At 26.1% G+C, this 18,673-nt stretch overlaps 1 protein-coding gene across 1 annotated transcript in view; it reads left to right on the forward strand.

Moving 5' to 3' along the window:
• The first annotated feature begins 10,541 nt into the window (after nt 1-10,541).
• The window catches only part of LOC113791781 (uncharacterized), a 49,180-nt gene continuing 41,048 nt past the window's right edge, over nt 10,542-18,673 (forward strand). Inside the window, exons 1-3 of the mRNA XM_027341607.2 lie at nt 10,542-10,591; nt 10,664-10,819; nt 10,889-10,995. Of these exons, the coding sequence (XP_027197408.1) occupies nt 10,943-10,995 (53 nt within the window). The 5' untranslated portion in view covers nt 10,542-10,591; nt 10,664-10,819; nt 10,889-10,942. The remainder of the gene's footprint in view (nt 10,592-10,663; nt 10,820-10,888; nt 10,996-18,673) is intronic.

The raw sequence follows: 18,673 nt of genomic DNA on the forward strand, positions 1-18,673 counted from the left end.
TTATTTCAAAACAAAAGATCATTATTTTGAATTTGTTTTCAATTGTTTAAATTTTTTTAAATATTTATTTCGTTAATTCTGGTATTTCATTGGAACGCACAAATACAAAGACAAAAAAAAAGAAACAAAGACAATTCATACCTGTCCAAGATGATGATAGCCTTCCAAGAATTATAACTTTTCTCTGAGTTAGAACAATTTTTTTTCATTTCATATCGATAAATAATGTGAAATAAAACACACTATTTTTGGAATCATAATTCTAGATAAAAATAAAATCATTAACCCGATTGTAATGATTGTAAAACTTTCAACAAAAAAAATGAATAAAGTACCACTGTTTCCAAGTATTTGAAACATTTAAAATGCCATCAACAGATAAATCATCACTTTATTTTTGTTTTTGTTTTTGTTTATTTGTACATTGTACATCCATATTTGTTCAATGGTATAAATCAAAATGCGGAACTTTTGTATATAATCGACAAACATAATCTTAATATGAATTCATATTGGTCAAATTACTTATCTTTTTTTTTGCAGGCAATAGCATACACTTCCTATTTTTTTTTGTGTTGTTGCTGTCCTGATTCAAATGAATCAACAAAGTTTTTGTTTTTTGTTTTCTTGATGACCAAAATTTTATTCAAATTTTTATTTTATTTTACACTCTGTTATTTGAATAATATGATTTCAATCATTTTCGTTTTCGTTCAAAGAAAAATCATAGCAGGGATCTTCTTGTATACACACATACACACACCTCACGAGAAAAAAAAAGTTCAAAATAAATGAATCTTTTTTTCCATCATTGACATCATGATGAATGATCTTATTTTGAATTTTTTTTTCGTCTGAAAATGAAATGAATTTCAATTTCAAAGATTCACATAAACTTGTCATTGAATGGAAATGAAAATCTGTAACTGCATTCAAAATCTCAAATTATTCGCCATAATTTTCTGGAAAATTTTGAAAAAAAAGATGTATCGTTATATAACATTTTGGCTATATGATTGTAGTCGTAACGTAAGGAATCTGAATAAAAACTTGTCTTTCATGTGAATGTAATAAACATCATAAACCATAATTATATAAATCCTTGTTTCTCTCTGCTGAAAGCTTCCTGGACTTTGTTTTTCTTTCTTCTTTCACAAAAAATTATTATTATCATTGGTTCATTGTTTCTTTCTAATTTTAATGTCACTGTTGATGAACGAAATGAAATTTTGATGTCCAGAAATGATTCATTTTTAATATTTGCAATATGTTACTTCAAAAATTTGAAACAATTGAATAATCAGATGTTCTCAACTTTATTTCATCATGGGATTGGACAACTATGAATTCTGAAGAAAGTAAATGTTTGAAAAAAAAATTGCAAATCATTATGAAAATTAAGATGATCATCATAATAATGTTATTTCAATCAAGATCAAGTAACATCAAAACAATCATGATGAAAAATTATAGATTGAATTAACCATGTTGATGAATAATTGAAAATGTACAATATAGACGAATTATTGATCATCTTTTGGCAAATTTATGGTAATCATTGTGATAATAATTAATAGTAATTGTTGTTTCAGTTCATGATTTCATTCTAAAAATCATTCATTCAGTTTGTATGAAGAAATTATTCATTTTGGCTATGTTCAAATGATAATGACGATAACTAATAATAGGTTATTGGCTGGAAATGAAATTTATTTTGATTTTTTTTTCTTCGAAACAAAAAAAAAGAATTTCGTCACCTTTTTTAAATTCAAATTAATTCTGACCTTCTGAAATGAATGAAAAAAAATTCAGCCTATGTTTTCACCAAAAAAAAACCCCATAACATTTACCGATAACAAATTTTTTTTCATTTTGGTTCAATAAAAATGATATCAACATCGTTTTTATCAATGGTTTATTGTGTAAACAAAAAAAAATTCATGCTTTTTTTCTGGATATTTATGAGCAAAATAAATTTGATAATCAAAAAATGTTCAATAAATTTTTTGGAAAAAAGTTCATTGAATTCTATTTCATAAATGAATGAGCAATGAAAAATTGTTTGTGTTTGTTGATTTTCATTGCTAATTACATCAGAATAAAGCTACATTCGATTGAAAAATTAATCTTCACATACAATGATAATGATGAGGCCTTAATTGTCTTTTTTTTAAAAAAAACAAAAACAAAACAACAACAAAAAAAACAACTGGATAAAATGATGGGCGCTCAGGCTAGCCGTAACCTGGTCGACCATCATCATTGAACCAAATTAATCAGGAAAGAAAAAATAAAATAAAACAAAACAAAAAACAAACCCAACCACATCATTATGATTTCGTTATAAATGAAAAAATATATCCATTCTGAATATAATGATCATTTCAATAATGATAATGATGACGATGATAATGATTATGATTTTAGCCTTTTGTTACATTGTTGTATTGTATATAGAAACTCAACTATTAAAAAAAAATATTTTCTTTTTTCAACATTATATTTTTGCAATCTATAGGGTGACATTTATCCATTGTTTGTATAGTTTAAAGGTAATAATGATGATGATGATTTTCTGAGGTCGTGTGTGTATGTGTGTGTGCCAAAGGTCACTAGACTAACCCCGAAACAAAACAAAAAAATTCCTAATATAGGATAATCATAATTATTATTATTTTATCCATATATGATCATCATTAATCCATCTCTATCATTGGATATTTTTTTGATTATAAATTAAAATTAAACGATAATGATCAGAGAATGATAATGATCGATCAATGAACTATTGTTTATGATTTGAACTAAAAAGAAAAAAACCGGATATCAATTACCAGATCTAAAACCAGACAAGACCAATGATCGACCATAATAAAATCAACAATGGTCGTTTTGATATGTCGTCATAGTTGTTGATAATGATGATAACAATTTTGATGATTTCAACCATCAAAAAAAAAGAATAAATAAATAAAATAAAAGGTAACAATCAAACCGAAACAAATAATAATAAAAAAATCGAACTAAAAAACTAGCCAAAATCAACTATTCAAACAATATACAACAACAAAAATTTTAATAACAACAGGTAACAATGACAACGATCATTGGCTGTCGGCATTTGCGTGTTTGTGTCTGGTTGGTTGATTTGATTCTATACAAATAAATGATGGTTTATCTTCGAGCTTGAACTTGAAGCCAGGTTTTAGGTTCCATACCAATTTATAATGATAATAATGATGATTGTTGCTTTGAAGCTAGTTAATACAACAAGCAAATGGCCAAATTGTTGTTGGTAGAGGATTTTTAAATGAGAGTGAGAGATATAAAAAAGAGAGGGTCGATATATTTTGAAGTTTTAAAATTCAGGTTTTCGAATAGAAACTCGTTCATTTACAGAAAACTAGCCTTTGATGATGATGATGTTGATGTGCCTTTCAAATAGTAAGCGAAAGCATAATTACGTAACGAATTGTCGTCATGTTGACACGCCTGCCACTTTCGAATTGAATTTTCGTTTTTTTCAAAATTTCAATCGGTAGTGGTAATGTTCTCAATAATACATGCACACACATTTCAGCCAGGTAAAAAACCATGTGTTTAGTTCAGCGCGTATGCAAGATAAAATGTTACGAAATAAACAAAACAAAAAAAACAAATCAACAAAAACACACCACTACCTGTATGATGATGATGGCCAAAAAATTTGAATCATCTTTATCATCGTTGAATTAAAAGTATGGCTAACCAAATGGAAAGCGATGCGAATAACGATGATGAAAAAAAACTGGCGTTTCCACTTTGTGATTATATTTCGACAAAGAATAATGTTTTAAAATAAAAAGTAATAGCATGCGCGCGTAATGTAATGCTTTTTCTTTGCATCCGCCACGCATACAATTTTGAAGGGATCGCCATATAGTGAATCTCTATAGAACCACAAAAGGGTGACATATGAAATGAAATGAAAGAAATGGAAAAAAAGAGAAAAAAAATAACAAGAAACAGACGATCCATTCCTGTGTCTGTGTGTATCTGAATGGAAACATGCAGATCTAAATCGAAAAAAAAACATACAGGCGAATCATTTATTTCATTTATATCTAGGCGCACATTCACGACTATTAAAATAAAAATCAAATCCTATTTGGATATATTTCCTTTTTCATTCATGAATCAAATTCTTCAATGTTAAATGATAACAATCACATTTTTTTAAATTTCGAATTTCAACATCCGTTTTATCAAAAATATTGTTTTTGATCAACATTCATTGATTGCTAATAGTGTGTTTGTTATTTGTTGTTTTTGTGGTGTTCAAAATTTCAGTAAAGCCGGTCAAAAAAAGATAAAAGAAAAAATCTTGATTATTCAACAAACATCCATCGTTAGTTTGACTTGACATTTGTTGATATTCCATCATATTTGTTACTGATTTCAACAACAATATCAAAAATTTTTAAAAAGATTCATCATTTCGGTTTGTCCAAAACTTCATTGATTCTCTTTTGTTTTTTTTCTCTTTCCATTTTCCTCTTCTTTTTTACTCTTTTTTTTTCTCTTTCTTTACGATCATTATTATTATTATTTTCTCATAATTTAATTTCTTTGTGCGTGTATGGTTGCTGTTGTTGTTCATTGTTTCATTTTTTTTCATATAATTCCATGAATATTGATTTTATTGTTTCATTCATTCTTTCAGTGTTATATCACGATAATTATTTTACCGATTTTTTTTAAATCGTCCATTTTGTTTAATATTTCAGATTTTTTATTTGTTTGTTTGTTTGTTGATAAAGAAAATTTACAATTTTTTTTTCATCTAATCTAATATTAAAAAATTCAAAACAACAATCCAAAAAGGTATGTCATGCAACGTGTACAATTTTTCTGTTTTGATTTGTTTCAAATCAAATTAAGATTGTTGTTGTTGCTGTTGCTGTGAATAAATACATTTCATTGTTATCATTTATCATTTTGTTCCAATTACAAATGAATTTGGATCACATTTGCCGCCCGTAATTGTTTTATTATTATTATTTCTAATCATAATTTTGACACGTTTTTTTTCTTTTCGTTGATTGTTCGTTCGATAAAATTTTGAATGAAATTTCATTTGATTCGAAATGGTTTTTTGGATGTTAGGAAATTTTTAATGTGCCCTCAAAAAAAAGACGCCCAATAAATACTTAATAATTATTGCTAAGATGTTCAAATTATTCAATTCGAAACACGAGACAAGAAAATTTTTTGCTTTGATATAAACGTGTAAAATATTGAGCACTATCTATTCGGCCTGTGAGCCGAATTTTTAATTAATGAATTTTTTTTCATTAAATATACATTCTAACCAGATTTTTATGAAGTTTTTCATTCAAGGTTTTTCTCTGGAATGGCAATAATAATTTTTTTGTAATTAATCATAAAAAATGAACTGATTGATGATATGAATGAGGTAAAATTAACTTTCAATTTTCGTTGTCAATTGTCTGGTCAATGAAATCTGTCTGGAGGCTATGATATGTGTTTGTAATGGACATCCTTTTAAATTTCTCGTAAAAAAAACAACAACAAAAAAACTAATTAATTGAATAGGTCAATTTTGTTGTTTCATTGAAATTTTTTTTGTTTTGTTTTTGTTTTTCTTAAAACCAATTAATGACAAAATAACATGAAATACTATACGTTTAATGATTGACTAATTATTTAATCAACGACAACAACATTATAATCGCTGTATGATGATGATAGTCAACTTTCCATTCCGGTTTCTGTTGATGTTGAATGGTCATTTTGATTTTGTGTATAATCAACAAATCTTTAAATTTTAGTAATGAAAAAAAGACTAACCTTTTTGTCGTTTCTTGATAATCATCATCATCATCAACAACAACATTATCATTATCATTGTCAATTATCATCGTATATGTTTGTCATCGTTAATGTTCCAAGATGCATTTAAACTTTATGACTTGATGTTTATATGTGTGTGTGTGTTTGTGACAATTAAATTAGCTTGGATACAAAAAAGCCATTAGAATTTTGATCAAGCAAATATGAGTGAATGGATGAATGAAAGAATTGTTTAGACCACCATCAAACGATGTTTTTTTCATTGTTCTATTCAGTTCATATCTGTCAAATGAAGAAAAATCAACGTAATTTGTTTTCCTATTTCAAATTATATTGCGATGATTACGTTGATAACAACAAAATATGATTCAATTGTTTTTAATCTAATTTTTTTTGTTCATTCATGATAATTATTATCATTAATATCAGTGTGGTCACAATGATGATTTTGTTTGGTTGTGTAAAAAAAGGACCATGTTCTCACACGTAAATCTTTTTTTTAGCTGTCATTTTGTTTCCAACACAAAAAAAACATACACATCTTGTGTTTGTTTAGCATCAACACAATTCCAATGAATTCAACATCATCTTTGTTGTTGAATAGAAAATGTTGTTGATCTACATTCAAGATATTTTCATCATCATTATTATCATTGTTAACTAATCTAAATATAATTAGATTTCAAACAATTATTGTTCCAAACCACGGCAATCATATAATAAATCATTATGATTGTTGTAATTACTCCCTTTCTATCTTTGTTTGATTTTTTTTCATTATATAATCGACAAATTTATTGCATATTTTTAGCCATAAATTGTTCTCTCATAATATCATCAACAACAAAAAAAACATTGTTTATTCAACGATTTTTTGTTTGTTTGCACTAATCTAATCGATATAAATCCAAAATAGATTGACAATTTAAATCAAATTTGATTTGAACAACTGATTATTATCATTATAATTATAAATTTCAGATTTCGAATTAATCGATCATTGATGATTTATTGATTTGATGATGTTCCCATTGGTGAAATGACAAAAATATATAATTATGAATGACAAACGCACTTTAGTTTCACACAATAATCGATTTGAGATCGAAATGAAAATCGAAATTCATTCTTCAATTTTTCATGTTTCTGCTCAAAATTTTGAAATCTTTTATATCATCAAGATAATTTAAAGGTCATTTAATGTTTAATTTCGTTTTCGAAAATGATTATGGTAATTCTGTGATTTTTTTCCATCACAACAAAATATTTCAAATTATATAATTGAATGGATAATGATTAATTCAATCCATCTGCCTTTTAGCTTAATATTTCAATTAATGATTGTTTCACGAAAATGATCCAAAATTATTTTCGATTAATGATTTATTAGTGAAGCAAATAAATCTCATTAAACTTTTTATCAATCAATTTAAGCTTCAAGTGATTATATATTAGTTAGTTATATAATAGTTTTATTCATCTACTTGAATTTTCTTTCTATTTTACTTCAATGAAAAAAAAAATCTTCATTCACATCTCTTGAACTTGATCTTATCATCGGTCATCGGCTATCCTATTAATTTTGTTGGTGAAATTCCATCATTGAAAAAAAGTTGATGACATTTGTCAAATAAATAAAATGTTATAAATTAAATCGCTTCATAACTTTTACACTGTCTGAATAAGTTAACTTTTTTTTCATTCTTGTTATCATATTCATTCATTTAAATCTAATTTCATTTTCGTGATATTATAGTTGATGATTTTCGATATCATTTTTTATGATAATGATGATCCATATACATTCATCACGATTAGCATTCATACAATAAATGTCTGCTAAAAATTTTCTGGTCATTTTCAAGAAAAAAACAACAACAACAAAACTCTAAATTTTGATCGTTATGACATGAATGGAATGAAATTTTGATATTTACAACCAAATGTGGATAAAAATTCTCACTCAATAATGAATCTTTTTTTGATTAACCATCATTTCTTTGGTATATAAATCTATCTCTGTGTGTATGTGTGTGTTTTGATTCACATGAATGCATTGAACATGAAAAAAAGCCTTTAAAACTTCAATACAGAATGTTTGTCAGATAATATTTTGTGGATGATGATAATGTTCGTTTTTTTCCTGTATACAAAGGACATTAAACGCACTCATGTAATGTACATTTTACAATTGACAATTGTTTTCGGATTTTTCTTTGCCACGAAAAAAAACGGTACATTATCCGAATGATGATGATGATAAAATGATAATAATAGTCAGAAAATGAAACATCAACATTTTGACATTTCAACTATTCGAATCCTCCCACAATTTTTTTTGATGAGGATGATGATGATGAGATCAATTTCTAAACTTTTTTCATTGCTATCAAATTGTTTTTTTTTTTGTAACCCCAAAATTATTGGCTTCAGTTGTTTCCTATTTTTTTCGCTTTGGGGTAATCCATTGAATGAAATTCGAAAATAAATTTCACACAATTTGTCGTTAGAGAATATGTTATATTCTTTCTATCCTCATTTTCCAAGATTCACATAGGATATATTTATATTTTTCATATTATTGTCACAGTTTTTTTCCACTTATTTTGTTGTCATTGATCATTACTATTACATGTACCTATGATTATAATGATGATGAAATTTTTCTGTTTTTTTTTTTGTTCAACGAAACCATAATGCTATTTTTTTTTTCTTTTTTGTTTATCATTATTATTTTCTTAAGTAAATTCATTATTATAGATCAGATTTCCATGGATTTATTTAACAATGTTTTTTTATTGTTGTTGTTCTGTTTATGATGATGAACGGATGATAATTATAATTGAATGATTGCTAATCGAATACAAACACAAATCTATAATTAGATTTAACCTTTTTTTTCTGTTCTTACGAATAATGTATTAGTAATAATAATGATAATGATGATAACCCGATATAACTTGTTGATTGGTGCATCCATTTCTTTTCTTTCTTTTTTTTATTTTAAGAGAAAAAAAAATTATCTTTTTTACCTTTTGTGTCTCCTTTTTAATTATAATTGTCATCTGTAGTGGAAAAAAAGTCATTATAAATAATTCTAACATATAAAACAATCAATCCTTTGTTGTTGTTGTTATGAAGAGGTATTATTTTATTTGTAAAGAAAAGAAAAGAAAATTTCAAAAAAAGGAGCGCCAGCAGCTTCTACCGTTTTATAAAGTTCTGCAACATAATAATTGAAATTGGTCAATCACGATTTTTATTCATTTAGTTGTCATTTGAATTAAATTGGTTGGCTAGTTATAATTTTTTTTCGATAGAAAAAAATAACTTTCACTGTTTCAATTTATTATATTCAATTCATCATTATCATCATTATATTGTTTTCATTGATCAATCTTCATGTTGATTTGTGTCGGTGTTTGTGATAATGTAATTACACAGTATGACAAAACAGTTTATGCTTCAAAAGGATGCTATTTTCTATGACGAATCTTTCTTTTTTACTGTTGTTGTTGTTGTTGTTAATGCATTTCTTTTTTAGAGAATAAATTCATTGTCTACAACAACTGTCTGCTATTCAACATATTGGCACATTTATTTTTTCATGATTGCTAACAATAATTTTTGATAAATAGAATGATTCAGTCCGGTGAATGATGATAGCAATAATAATGATGTTAATGATGTTTGTGGTTTTAGAATTTTGTTTCTTTTTACCGTAGACATGGTTACAATATATTTTTTTTTCTTTTTTAATTTCAATTCCATTTCGATTCATGTACGAATCAGCGTTTTTCTTCTTCGTTATTGCAATCCATACAGACAACTGACGTGTAATTATTATCATTTTGGGAATATTATTCTATTTTGATTGCAATAGACATTTGATTGCTCGTTTTTTTTCGATTGGTGGATTGTTGAACAAAAATAAATAAATATTAGGAATGTTGTCATCGAAACGTTGACAACAACAACAACAACAACATCAAAGAACACAGAGAAATGCAATCATTTCAGGATTGAATCGTCATAGTTTATTGCCACCAAAAAAATATATAAAGGATTTCATTGTATTATGAAAATAAAATATGTTTTTGTGTCTGAATGTGTGTTTGGAGTGTCCATGCCGTTCCAGGAAGAGAACAGAAAAAAATGAAAAGAAAATTCAATGAAAAAGAAAAGAAAAATGGTTGAATGTGATTGGGACAATAGATTTTTTTTCCATGGATTTTCATTTATTTCATTTTGATCAAAATCTTTAAAATTGTTTTTTTTTCTGAAATTTTTCAATAAATTTTTCGGTCTTTGAACAGTTTATAGAATGGATTTGTTTCTCTCTTATCGATGTAAATGTCATTAATGTATGTATTTTGGAAAATAAAATAAAAATGCTGACTGACTGACTGACATAGTTATTAAATACCAAGGAAAAGAAAATATTGAATCCATTTATTTTCGTTTTTTTTTCAATCAATATTTTTCTGTGGTTCGTTTCGTTGAATTATTGTTTAGTCATCCGATATATATAATGTTATAATTGTGCACGTATTTATTTACCTTTACACGTCTCAACAATTCATTTCGATTCTCGATTTTCTTCATTTTTCTTTTACCTTTTTGTTTTGTAATTGAAACCTCGAATTATTTTGTTAATTACTTTCTCTTTTTCTCTTTTCAAATTGCAGAATCATTGATTATTGAATTTTGTCTATAATCATCATCATCAATAATAAAGGTAATGTCATTGATTTTATTTTGTATCAACAATTTTATATTAATGTTTTCTATTTGTTTGTTTCGAAATTAGATTTTAATTTCCTGTGAACATTATATTCGTTTTTGTTTTTTTTTCGTGTTTGTGTGTGTTCACCTGTGTGTCCATGTGTATTTATTTGTTTTGTTATTTGTTTTGACTGTGTTCGTTTTTGATTTAACAAAGTTTTTTGGTTTCAACCACAAAAAGGTAAATTTTTGATTAATTTTGTTATGCATTTTTTTGTATTTATTTGTTTATTTATTTCATTGAATTTAGGACATCCAGAGTATTCAATTTTTTCAATTCAAGGTTTTAAACGAGAAAACAACAATGACTTCAACCGAATTTCACGTTGGCATTTTTGGCAATCGACCATCATCAAGGTGAATTTTTTAAGTTTTTTTTTTGAATTTTTTTCTTTCGCTATTCGTCAATAGATGGAGACGGTGTTTTCACCAGAACAAAATGTCCAATTTGATAACATCATTTTTATTATTGTGATATTTTTTGTGTTTGGCCATCAAAAATTGGTCGAGATTTGAAAAAAAAAGAAAAAGAAAAAGATTCATTACTCAAAAAATTGGTATATGACATCATTCAAATCGATTTTCAGATTATCGATTATGGTTATATTTGGCTTTCCAATACATAATCCATCATTTTCTTCTCATGAAAAAAATGAGATGGTTTTTTTTATATAAAAATCTTGATCTTGTTATCACTTTTAATGTCAATCGAATCACACCTTAATGGAAAGCTTTTTGAATAATAATAATAATAAACCATCATCTTTTTATAGTTCGATTTGAATTGGAATGTATTTTCGGAATTTGATGATAATATTTGTATGAGATTCGATTTACTTTTTTTTTCTCACTACCTAATCGAATCATATAAGGTTAAACAAAAATCTATATTTCTATATTCATGTATCTAAATAGTTGATGTGTCTGCAATGTCGGTATTTCTAGGATATTTTTTTCACTTTGATCATCATGATGATGCCAATAATTATGATGATCTATCTTTAATCAATGGTTATGGTGATGTTATGTATAATTTTTTTTTCTTAACTTGATGTCTGGTTATTGGCTGGTATTAATATTTGCCGCTTCTCCTTTTTTCCCCTTTAATATTCCATCGTATTTAAGAGATTGGCAATCTTTTTTTCCTTTTTTCTTTTTTTGTTTCGATGTTAATGTGATGATGACCATGATGAAATCTGAAAGTATATTTGGGAGATATATAAAATATAATCATGAAATTCAATGTATAATGGATATTGGATAAAGATGATGATGATGATGATGACCCTCATTTTGACTGACATTTATAATTTTTTTTCTTTTTGCTTTTTCGATTCCATTCATCATCATTGATTCGATCATCACTAAGAAAAAATCGTGTGTTCATGATGATATGGCCTAGATTTTTTTTTATACTTACTTTTCTCTACACTTTATACTGATCCAATCATCACCGTTATCATTTTTTTTTTTGTTACCGATGTTTAATAAATATCACATCAGAATGGTTGGTATACGATCATAGTTGTGATTTAATTATTGAATACCCGAACAAATATTTTCTCAACTAAATTTATATACATAATAATAATTTGCTTGCCCCTTTTCGGTTTTCATCATCATCATCATTATAATCATCATGATGAGCATAAAGTATTCACAGACAGACCGAAAAACATTCATTTCCATTTGCCAATAGGTAAAAAAATCATCATATTGAAAATCATTTATTTAAAATGAATATATTTACATGTTTTATTATAATTGGATTTTTTTCTATCAATCTTACACTGAAGAAGATCACACATTACTTAAAAGAAGAGAGAGTTTTTTTTACGTGTTTCGAATTACATTGTCATCATCCTGATAAAATTGACTATATTTTTCATTTTTTGATTTGATTCATCAATATGAATACAACGACCACCGTGAATGATAATGATTATGTCAATGATGATGCTGATGATTATTATTGTTGTTGTTGTTGTTAGAATTCAAATTGATCAGTTACAACCAGACCGACCGAACGACATACGAATCGCCATCATTTATCCATTTTTTTATTTATCCATAAATAAATAAAGTTTTTTCTTTTCAAATTATCATCGACATCAATTGAGTAGTTTTGAAAATAATTTTTTTTTGTTTGTTCCATCGTTAATATATGTTGTTTTTATGGTGACTGTCCATTTATACTAAACACATTCATATTTGCTAGTGGTCATCATCATATTCTGGATTTCAAGATCTTCAATCATTTCTTCTTTCTTTTATGTGAAGGTCATCATTATCATAATCATCATCCGCCGGTAATGTTGATGATTATGATGATGATCAAAGGGAGTTTGTTGTCGATGTTGTTTGTCTAGGATTGTTTGTACGCCAACATCAATTTGTAGGTCAAATTGTCAATTTTTTTTCTTTGGCTTTGAATACCCAACAACAACTACTTACAAAACAAAATGAAAAAGATTGTGTCTATCTTTTCATTCGGTTTACCCTTAATCGTATGTTTGTTTTATTTCTTTTCCCGTTATATAACGATAAAGGTGGTTTGTTAATTATATTTTTTTTTGTTCAAGTTAGAATATGCATTTAGAATAAAAGATTTCGATTAATATTCAGTTTGAGAAAAGAAATCCACAAACTTTTTTTTTTTGCCGGATTCATTCAGAAGAAGTCTGTGTGTTCTCCTGCTGTCCCGTTTTCTTTTACGTTGTGTGTGATGATGGAAAATTAGATTTTTTTTTCTCCTGCCCGTTTTGGTTTAAAACTCATCACTTTGTTGTTGTTGATGTCGGATTTTGATATTCCATCATCTATACACCACAAACAAAAGTTTATTAAGATTATGTTATATATACCTGTCATGTTTCCATCATTCATATGGATGTTCATCATGATCATCTTGTCTTTTTCGTTGTTGTTGTTGTTGTTTTTTTTTTTTTGATTGTATTAGACAACAATTGTAAATTGTATAGATATGGATGTCATCAATCTATTCTTTAAAAAAAATAATATGCTTGTCTTGTCATCACTCATTTGACAGGAAAACAGGTAGTAATCAAGTGAATTTTTTTTTCTTCTTAAAATACTCAGAATTTTGAATTAAATTCCAACGGATCATAATTTATACCTGTTATTTGAATTGTTTTCTTTCTTGTTTATATGATGATGATGATGATTTACCCACTAGAAAAAAATGGTCATCATTGGAGTTTTAAAAGAAGAAGAGGAGGGTGTTAACAAATACCCAAATCTGAATATTCAACTTTTTTAATGTCTTTTTTTCTTTGTAGTCTGACATTAAAATTCTCAATTTTTTTTTGTTCATGATAATGATAATTAAACATGCAAATAATAATAATAATAATAATAATGATGTTGATTACCACAAATCTAACTAATTTTTATACAAATTCATGGAAAACTAAATAAAGCAACAACAGAACATATTATTGGAAACTACCTAGCCACCTACACAAACATACAAATACTGGAAACGAAAAATTTCACGATTTATCTTATTCGAAACATTTTAAAATGAAGAATTTTTTTCTATTCACTGGTTATCATTATTCACTATTCTGAAAAATTTTGGGAAAATAAAAACAAATTCAGGGCGTATATCAAATACGAATGAATGTCTTTTTTTCGGCGATTAATTTTTTTATATATTTATTCAATAATTCATCTCATTTTATATTTTCCCAATTTATTTTTGAATGAGAATGATGATAGAAACAACCTTCATGAAAGTTCATGATTAATCATCATTTTTATTGGATGAATGAAAAAAAAGATGTAATAAGAAAAAAAAATTCTAATATAATTTCCCTATTCATTCATCCAACGCGTTGATGTTCTTCTGTCTAGTTAAATAATCAAAAGAAAATTGTTATTCATCATCTGATTAATTGACCCGAATCGGAAATGAAAGGATTGTTAACAATGATCAACAAAAGAATTGATAGTAGACAGGTAGGATTGGAAAGTAGTTATCGTTTTCTTTTTTATTTCATTTTTTTCTCCTTTTATCATATATCAATTCTATTTTTTCTAATAACAATAACAATGGGCAATAATAATGATCAAGTAAATCTGGTTTATCGTTTTTATTTTCAAAGCAACAACATCTATTATAATTTGAATAATTTAATTTTTACATGATTTTTTTTACAATCATTGTTTTCACAAGACTGATGAGATTATTTTCTAATTTTATTCAATTACCTGTCTACTGAACATATGAATGAATATCGAGAATCATAACATATTGTTGATAGATAGAAAACAATAATAATTTCTACTTTCGCATCTATTTTTTTATGATTATTTATATTTAAATTTTCTTTATTTCTGACAATATCATTTAAAAGTTAAAGATTTTATTTTATTTTTCTCTGGTTATTGTTAGATAATAATAACAACAACAAATGCAATATTTTATGTCTTACGATGGATGTTTTGGCTTCTGTTTTTGATTTGTGTTTTTTGGCTGCTTTGAAATCTAACGACTAATTGGTTATAAGGGTGGACATTTTCTCTACAAATTTTTTCAATGAAGAAAAAAATCTGAATACAATAAATTAATAATTCAATATCAACAATTAAAGAAACGCTGACAAAAAAAAGGAACATCTTATATTTAAATTGAATGAATTGAAACATATAATTTTGTTCTTTATTATTTGTTATTATAATCATCATCATCATCATCAACATTTTAGATGAAACAAACAACACCCATTACCATATGCTAAATATTTTCACTAATCTAGGTCCTCGTCCTGTTGAATCAAGCTATAGTCATCATCATCATCATCATTATTCGAATATAATAACTGGATACCCTGTGATTAGTATCTTTATTGTACAAAAAAAAACAAAATTTTTATTGGGAGCTAAAATGAACTTGTACCTTAACCTTTGAAAAAAAAACAATAATAAAAACCTGCTTGAGTAATGTCAATTTTTTTTTGGCCATTTTTATTATTATCATTATTTTTTATCATCATCATCATCATTGAATCATTATTATCATGATGACCATGGCCATTGATGTTCATTTTTTTGTGAATATATTTTCCGATATCATCAACATTGTTTTAGATGATTTTCTCTTCCTCTTTTTTTTCATGTCGATTGAAAAATGGCTATGATGATGGTTTATTATATTTTCAGGCTATGTGATTATAAAGATTTTTATTTCATTTCATTACCTTTTTTCTGTTTACTAACTAATCTAATTGATGTTTTAAACACATATAGGAAAATATTCTATACATAGACATTCGGTCAGATTCGAAATGAAATTTGAACCTAATTGTTATTCCGCTTTTTAAAAAAAAAAAAAAATTTCATTTTTTGTTTTGTTCCAACCCCCTATTTCTCAACGAAAGGCTTTCCTATTCATTATATCATTGTAGTATGATGTTTATGTTGTTTGGTACATCAGCAACATTTGTTCACATCATAATAATGAATCCATTGATATGATCATAGTGATAATGAGATTGATAATGAGATTTGATTAAATTAGTTAATCTATAGATTGGTCTTATTATTCAACCAAATACAGAACAAAACAAAACAACAAAAAACACAAATAATGTAGTTTATAAAACCATATATCATCTGTCAAAAAATCATTCCACTTTGATAATCATTATGAAGATGATGCCTTTTTTTAAATAAAAATAGCCACCCCTTTTTGCACTTTGATGAGAATTACATTAATAACAAATCAATGTTATAAAATGAACAAAATAAGTATCCACTTTTTTTAACTGAGAAGAATGAAAAAATTTATTATTTTTATTGTTCATTTTATTTGATGATGATGATGATGATGAAAAATTTTAAATTTAAATTAGCCTTGGTGTTCATTTCAACTTTATCTGACCAGAAAGTAAAATAAAATACTACATTATCTTGTTGTTATTATTACTTCGGGCCCATCATCATCATCATCATTATCATTATTACTAAGTGTTCATTGTTTTTGTTTTGATATTACATTTTGGAGAAAATTTTGAAATGAATTTCTTGATTGATTGATCGATTGATTTGTCTATTTTTTCTTTCTTGTTTGATCCCGGCAACAAACAAAAACAAAACAAAAAAAAATGTTATCAATGTTCCGCTTTTAACCTGGGACCATTATTGTTATTATTTGCCTGTTGTTGTTGTTGTTTTACTTACATCAACAAGGAGAAAAAAAGGGTGAAATTGATAACATAAGTCATTATTTTCTTTTCTTTCAATAATAATAATGCTGATTACTATCATTGAATCATCGATCTGATTGTGATTCCAAATTGTTTTTTGTTTTTAATATAAATAATTTCATGAATCTATTGTATGAGAATTGATTTTTGTTTGTTTTTTTCCTGCATGTTCATGTATTTCTTCTTATTATTCTTCATTTACATAAACTTGGTTTTCCTCTCATCTGATTGACCATTGTATTTTTTTAATGGATAAATAGTGTGTGTATCTGTATTGCTACAATCAAATTCAAATTTTCATTTTTTGTCTCATGATTGCCATTAATATTTTTGTATTTATTGTTTTATCAATCGATCATTGAATATTTAGAAAATTTTGATTGAATCGTCAATTTGAAAACAAAAATTTCATAGTGATGAATGGTAATTGCAAATTTGCGTTCAAATAATCTTGTTATTCGGCATCAACTATCGTCGAATGTATTTTTAAACTACAAAACAAAAACATTTCGACCTGGATATACCTGAAAAAAAACAACACAACAACTTATTTCTCTTAAGAATAATCAATAGCAGATTATTATTATTTGTTTTTTGGATTCATATTCAAATTAGTTTCGTGTAACACTTTTGATTCTGACATAGTTCAGGCACACACACACACATACTTAATTTATTTGAACACTTTTGTTATTTACAAACAAAATACGAAATACAAATAATTGAATTGGTGGTTATGGTCCGTTTTTCTGGCTGACAACAGAAATTTGGCTTTGTTTTCGTTACTATTTCATTCAATTGTTTTGTTTTTGATTTCATGAAATGAAAAACAACAAAAATTTCTATCAAATTATTCTATTGTATTCTATTCTTTAGTAATTTTGATTGTAATTTGGTTTTTTTTATCTATTTCGATTTTGTTTTATTTGTCGTTTGTTTGAAAATTTGGTGATTGGTTGATTGTCTTTGTGGTTGATATTTTTTTCCAAATCATTCATTCATTCATGATTAATCAGATTGACACCTTGTGTGAAAGCGAAAGCTTATTGATCTTTTTTTTCACTCAATGATATTGTATTAGAATGTTTGAAAAAATTTGTTCTTTGATTGAATTTACAATACTTTTCTTTGAAATTTCTTTCTGATTATATTTCTGAATCATCATTGATTATTTGTTCACAATCTTTGATAAGTAAATGAGAACTACACCAACCAGGTAATATATGATATGTGAAAAAAAATCTTGACAAGCAAATGTCGTTGATATTAATTTGAAATGAAAAAAAAATTCACACTGTTTATGATCCGAATATTTTATCCCGTATGATGGAAAATTTTCATCAAATCTAACAAATTAGTTGTTACATGTAAATGTTTCTTTTCGCAATGAATTTTAAATTTTCAAACAAATTTATCATCATTAAAGATTTGTTTAAAATTGGCCAAAAAAATGTCATGCAAAAAAAGAATACTGAACTTCCAAAAATGGTCGAACATTTTCAATGTTCTTTGAATTTATAAGTTGTAAATTATTTACAACTAAATGTTTGGTTTAAAATATGATGATGATGATTGATAGCATGAATAAAACATGAATAAATTTGCTAGTTTTTAAACTTTTTTCCAATCTTTATCCGGTTTTTTAAAAAATGCTTAAATCATTTGATGATCAAATTGTTTAATATTGAGGGTATTGATCGTTGATTTTCTTAATTTTATTTGGTCATCTTTTTCGATCAAAAATGGTTAAAATTATCGTTGTTTTTTTTTGTAATAAATCTTTATTTTTATCCAGTTTTACCACT

Source organism: Dermatophagoides pteronyssinus, unplaced genomic scaffold, assembly GCF_027571235.1.
Source record: "Dermatophagoides pteronyssinus isolate colony J.1.1.1.1 unplaced genomic scaffold, Derpt_VIB-CSIC_2022.12 sq0028, whole genome shotgun sequence".
NCBI classification, from domain to species: domain Eukaryota; kingdom Metazoa; phylum Arthropoda; class Arachnida; order Sarcoptiformes; family Pyroglyphidae; genus Dermatophagoides; species Dermatophagoides pteronyssinus.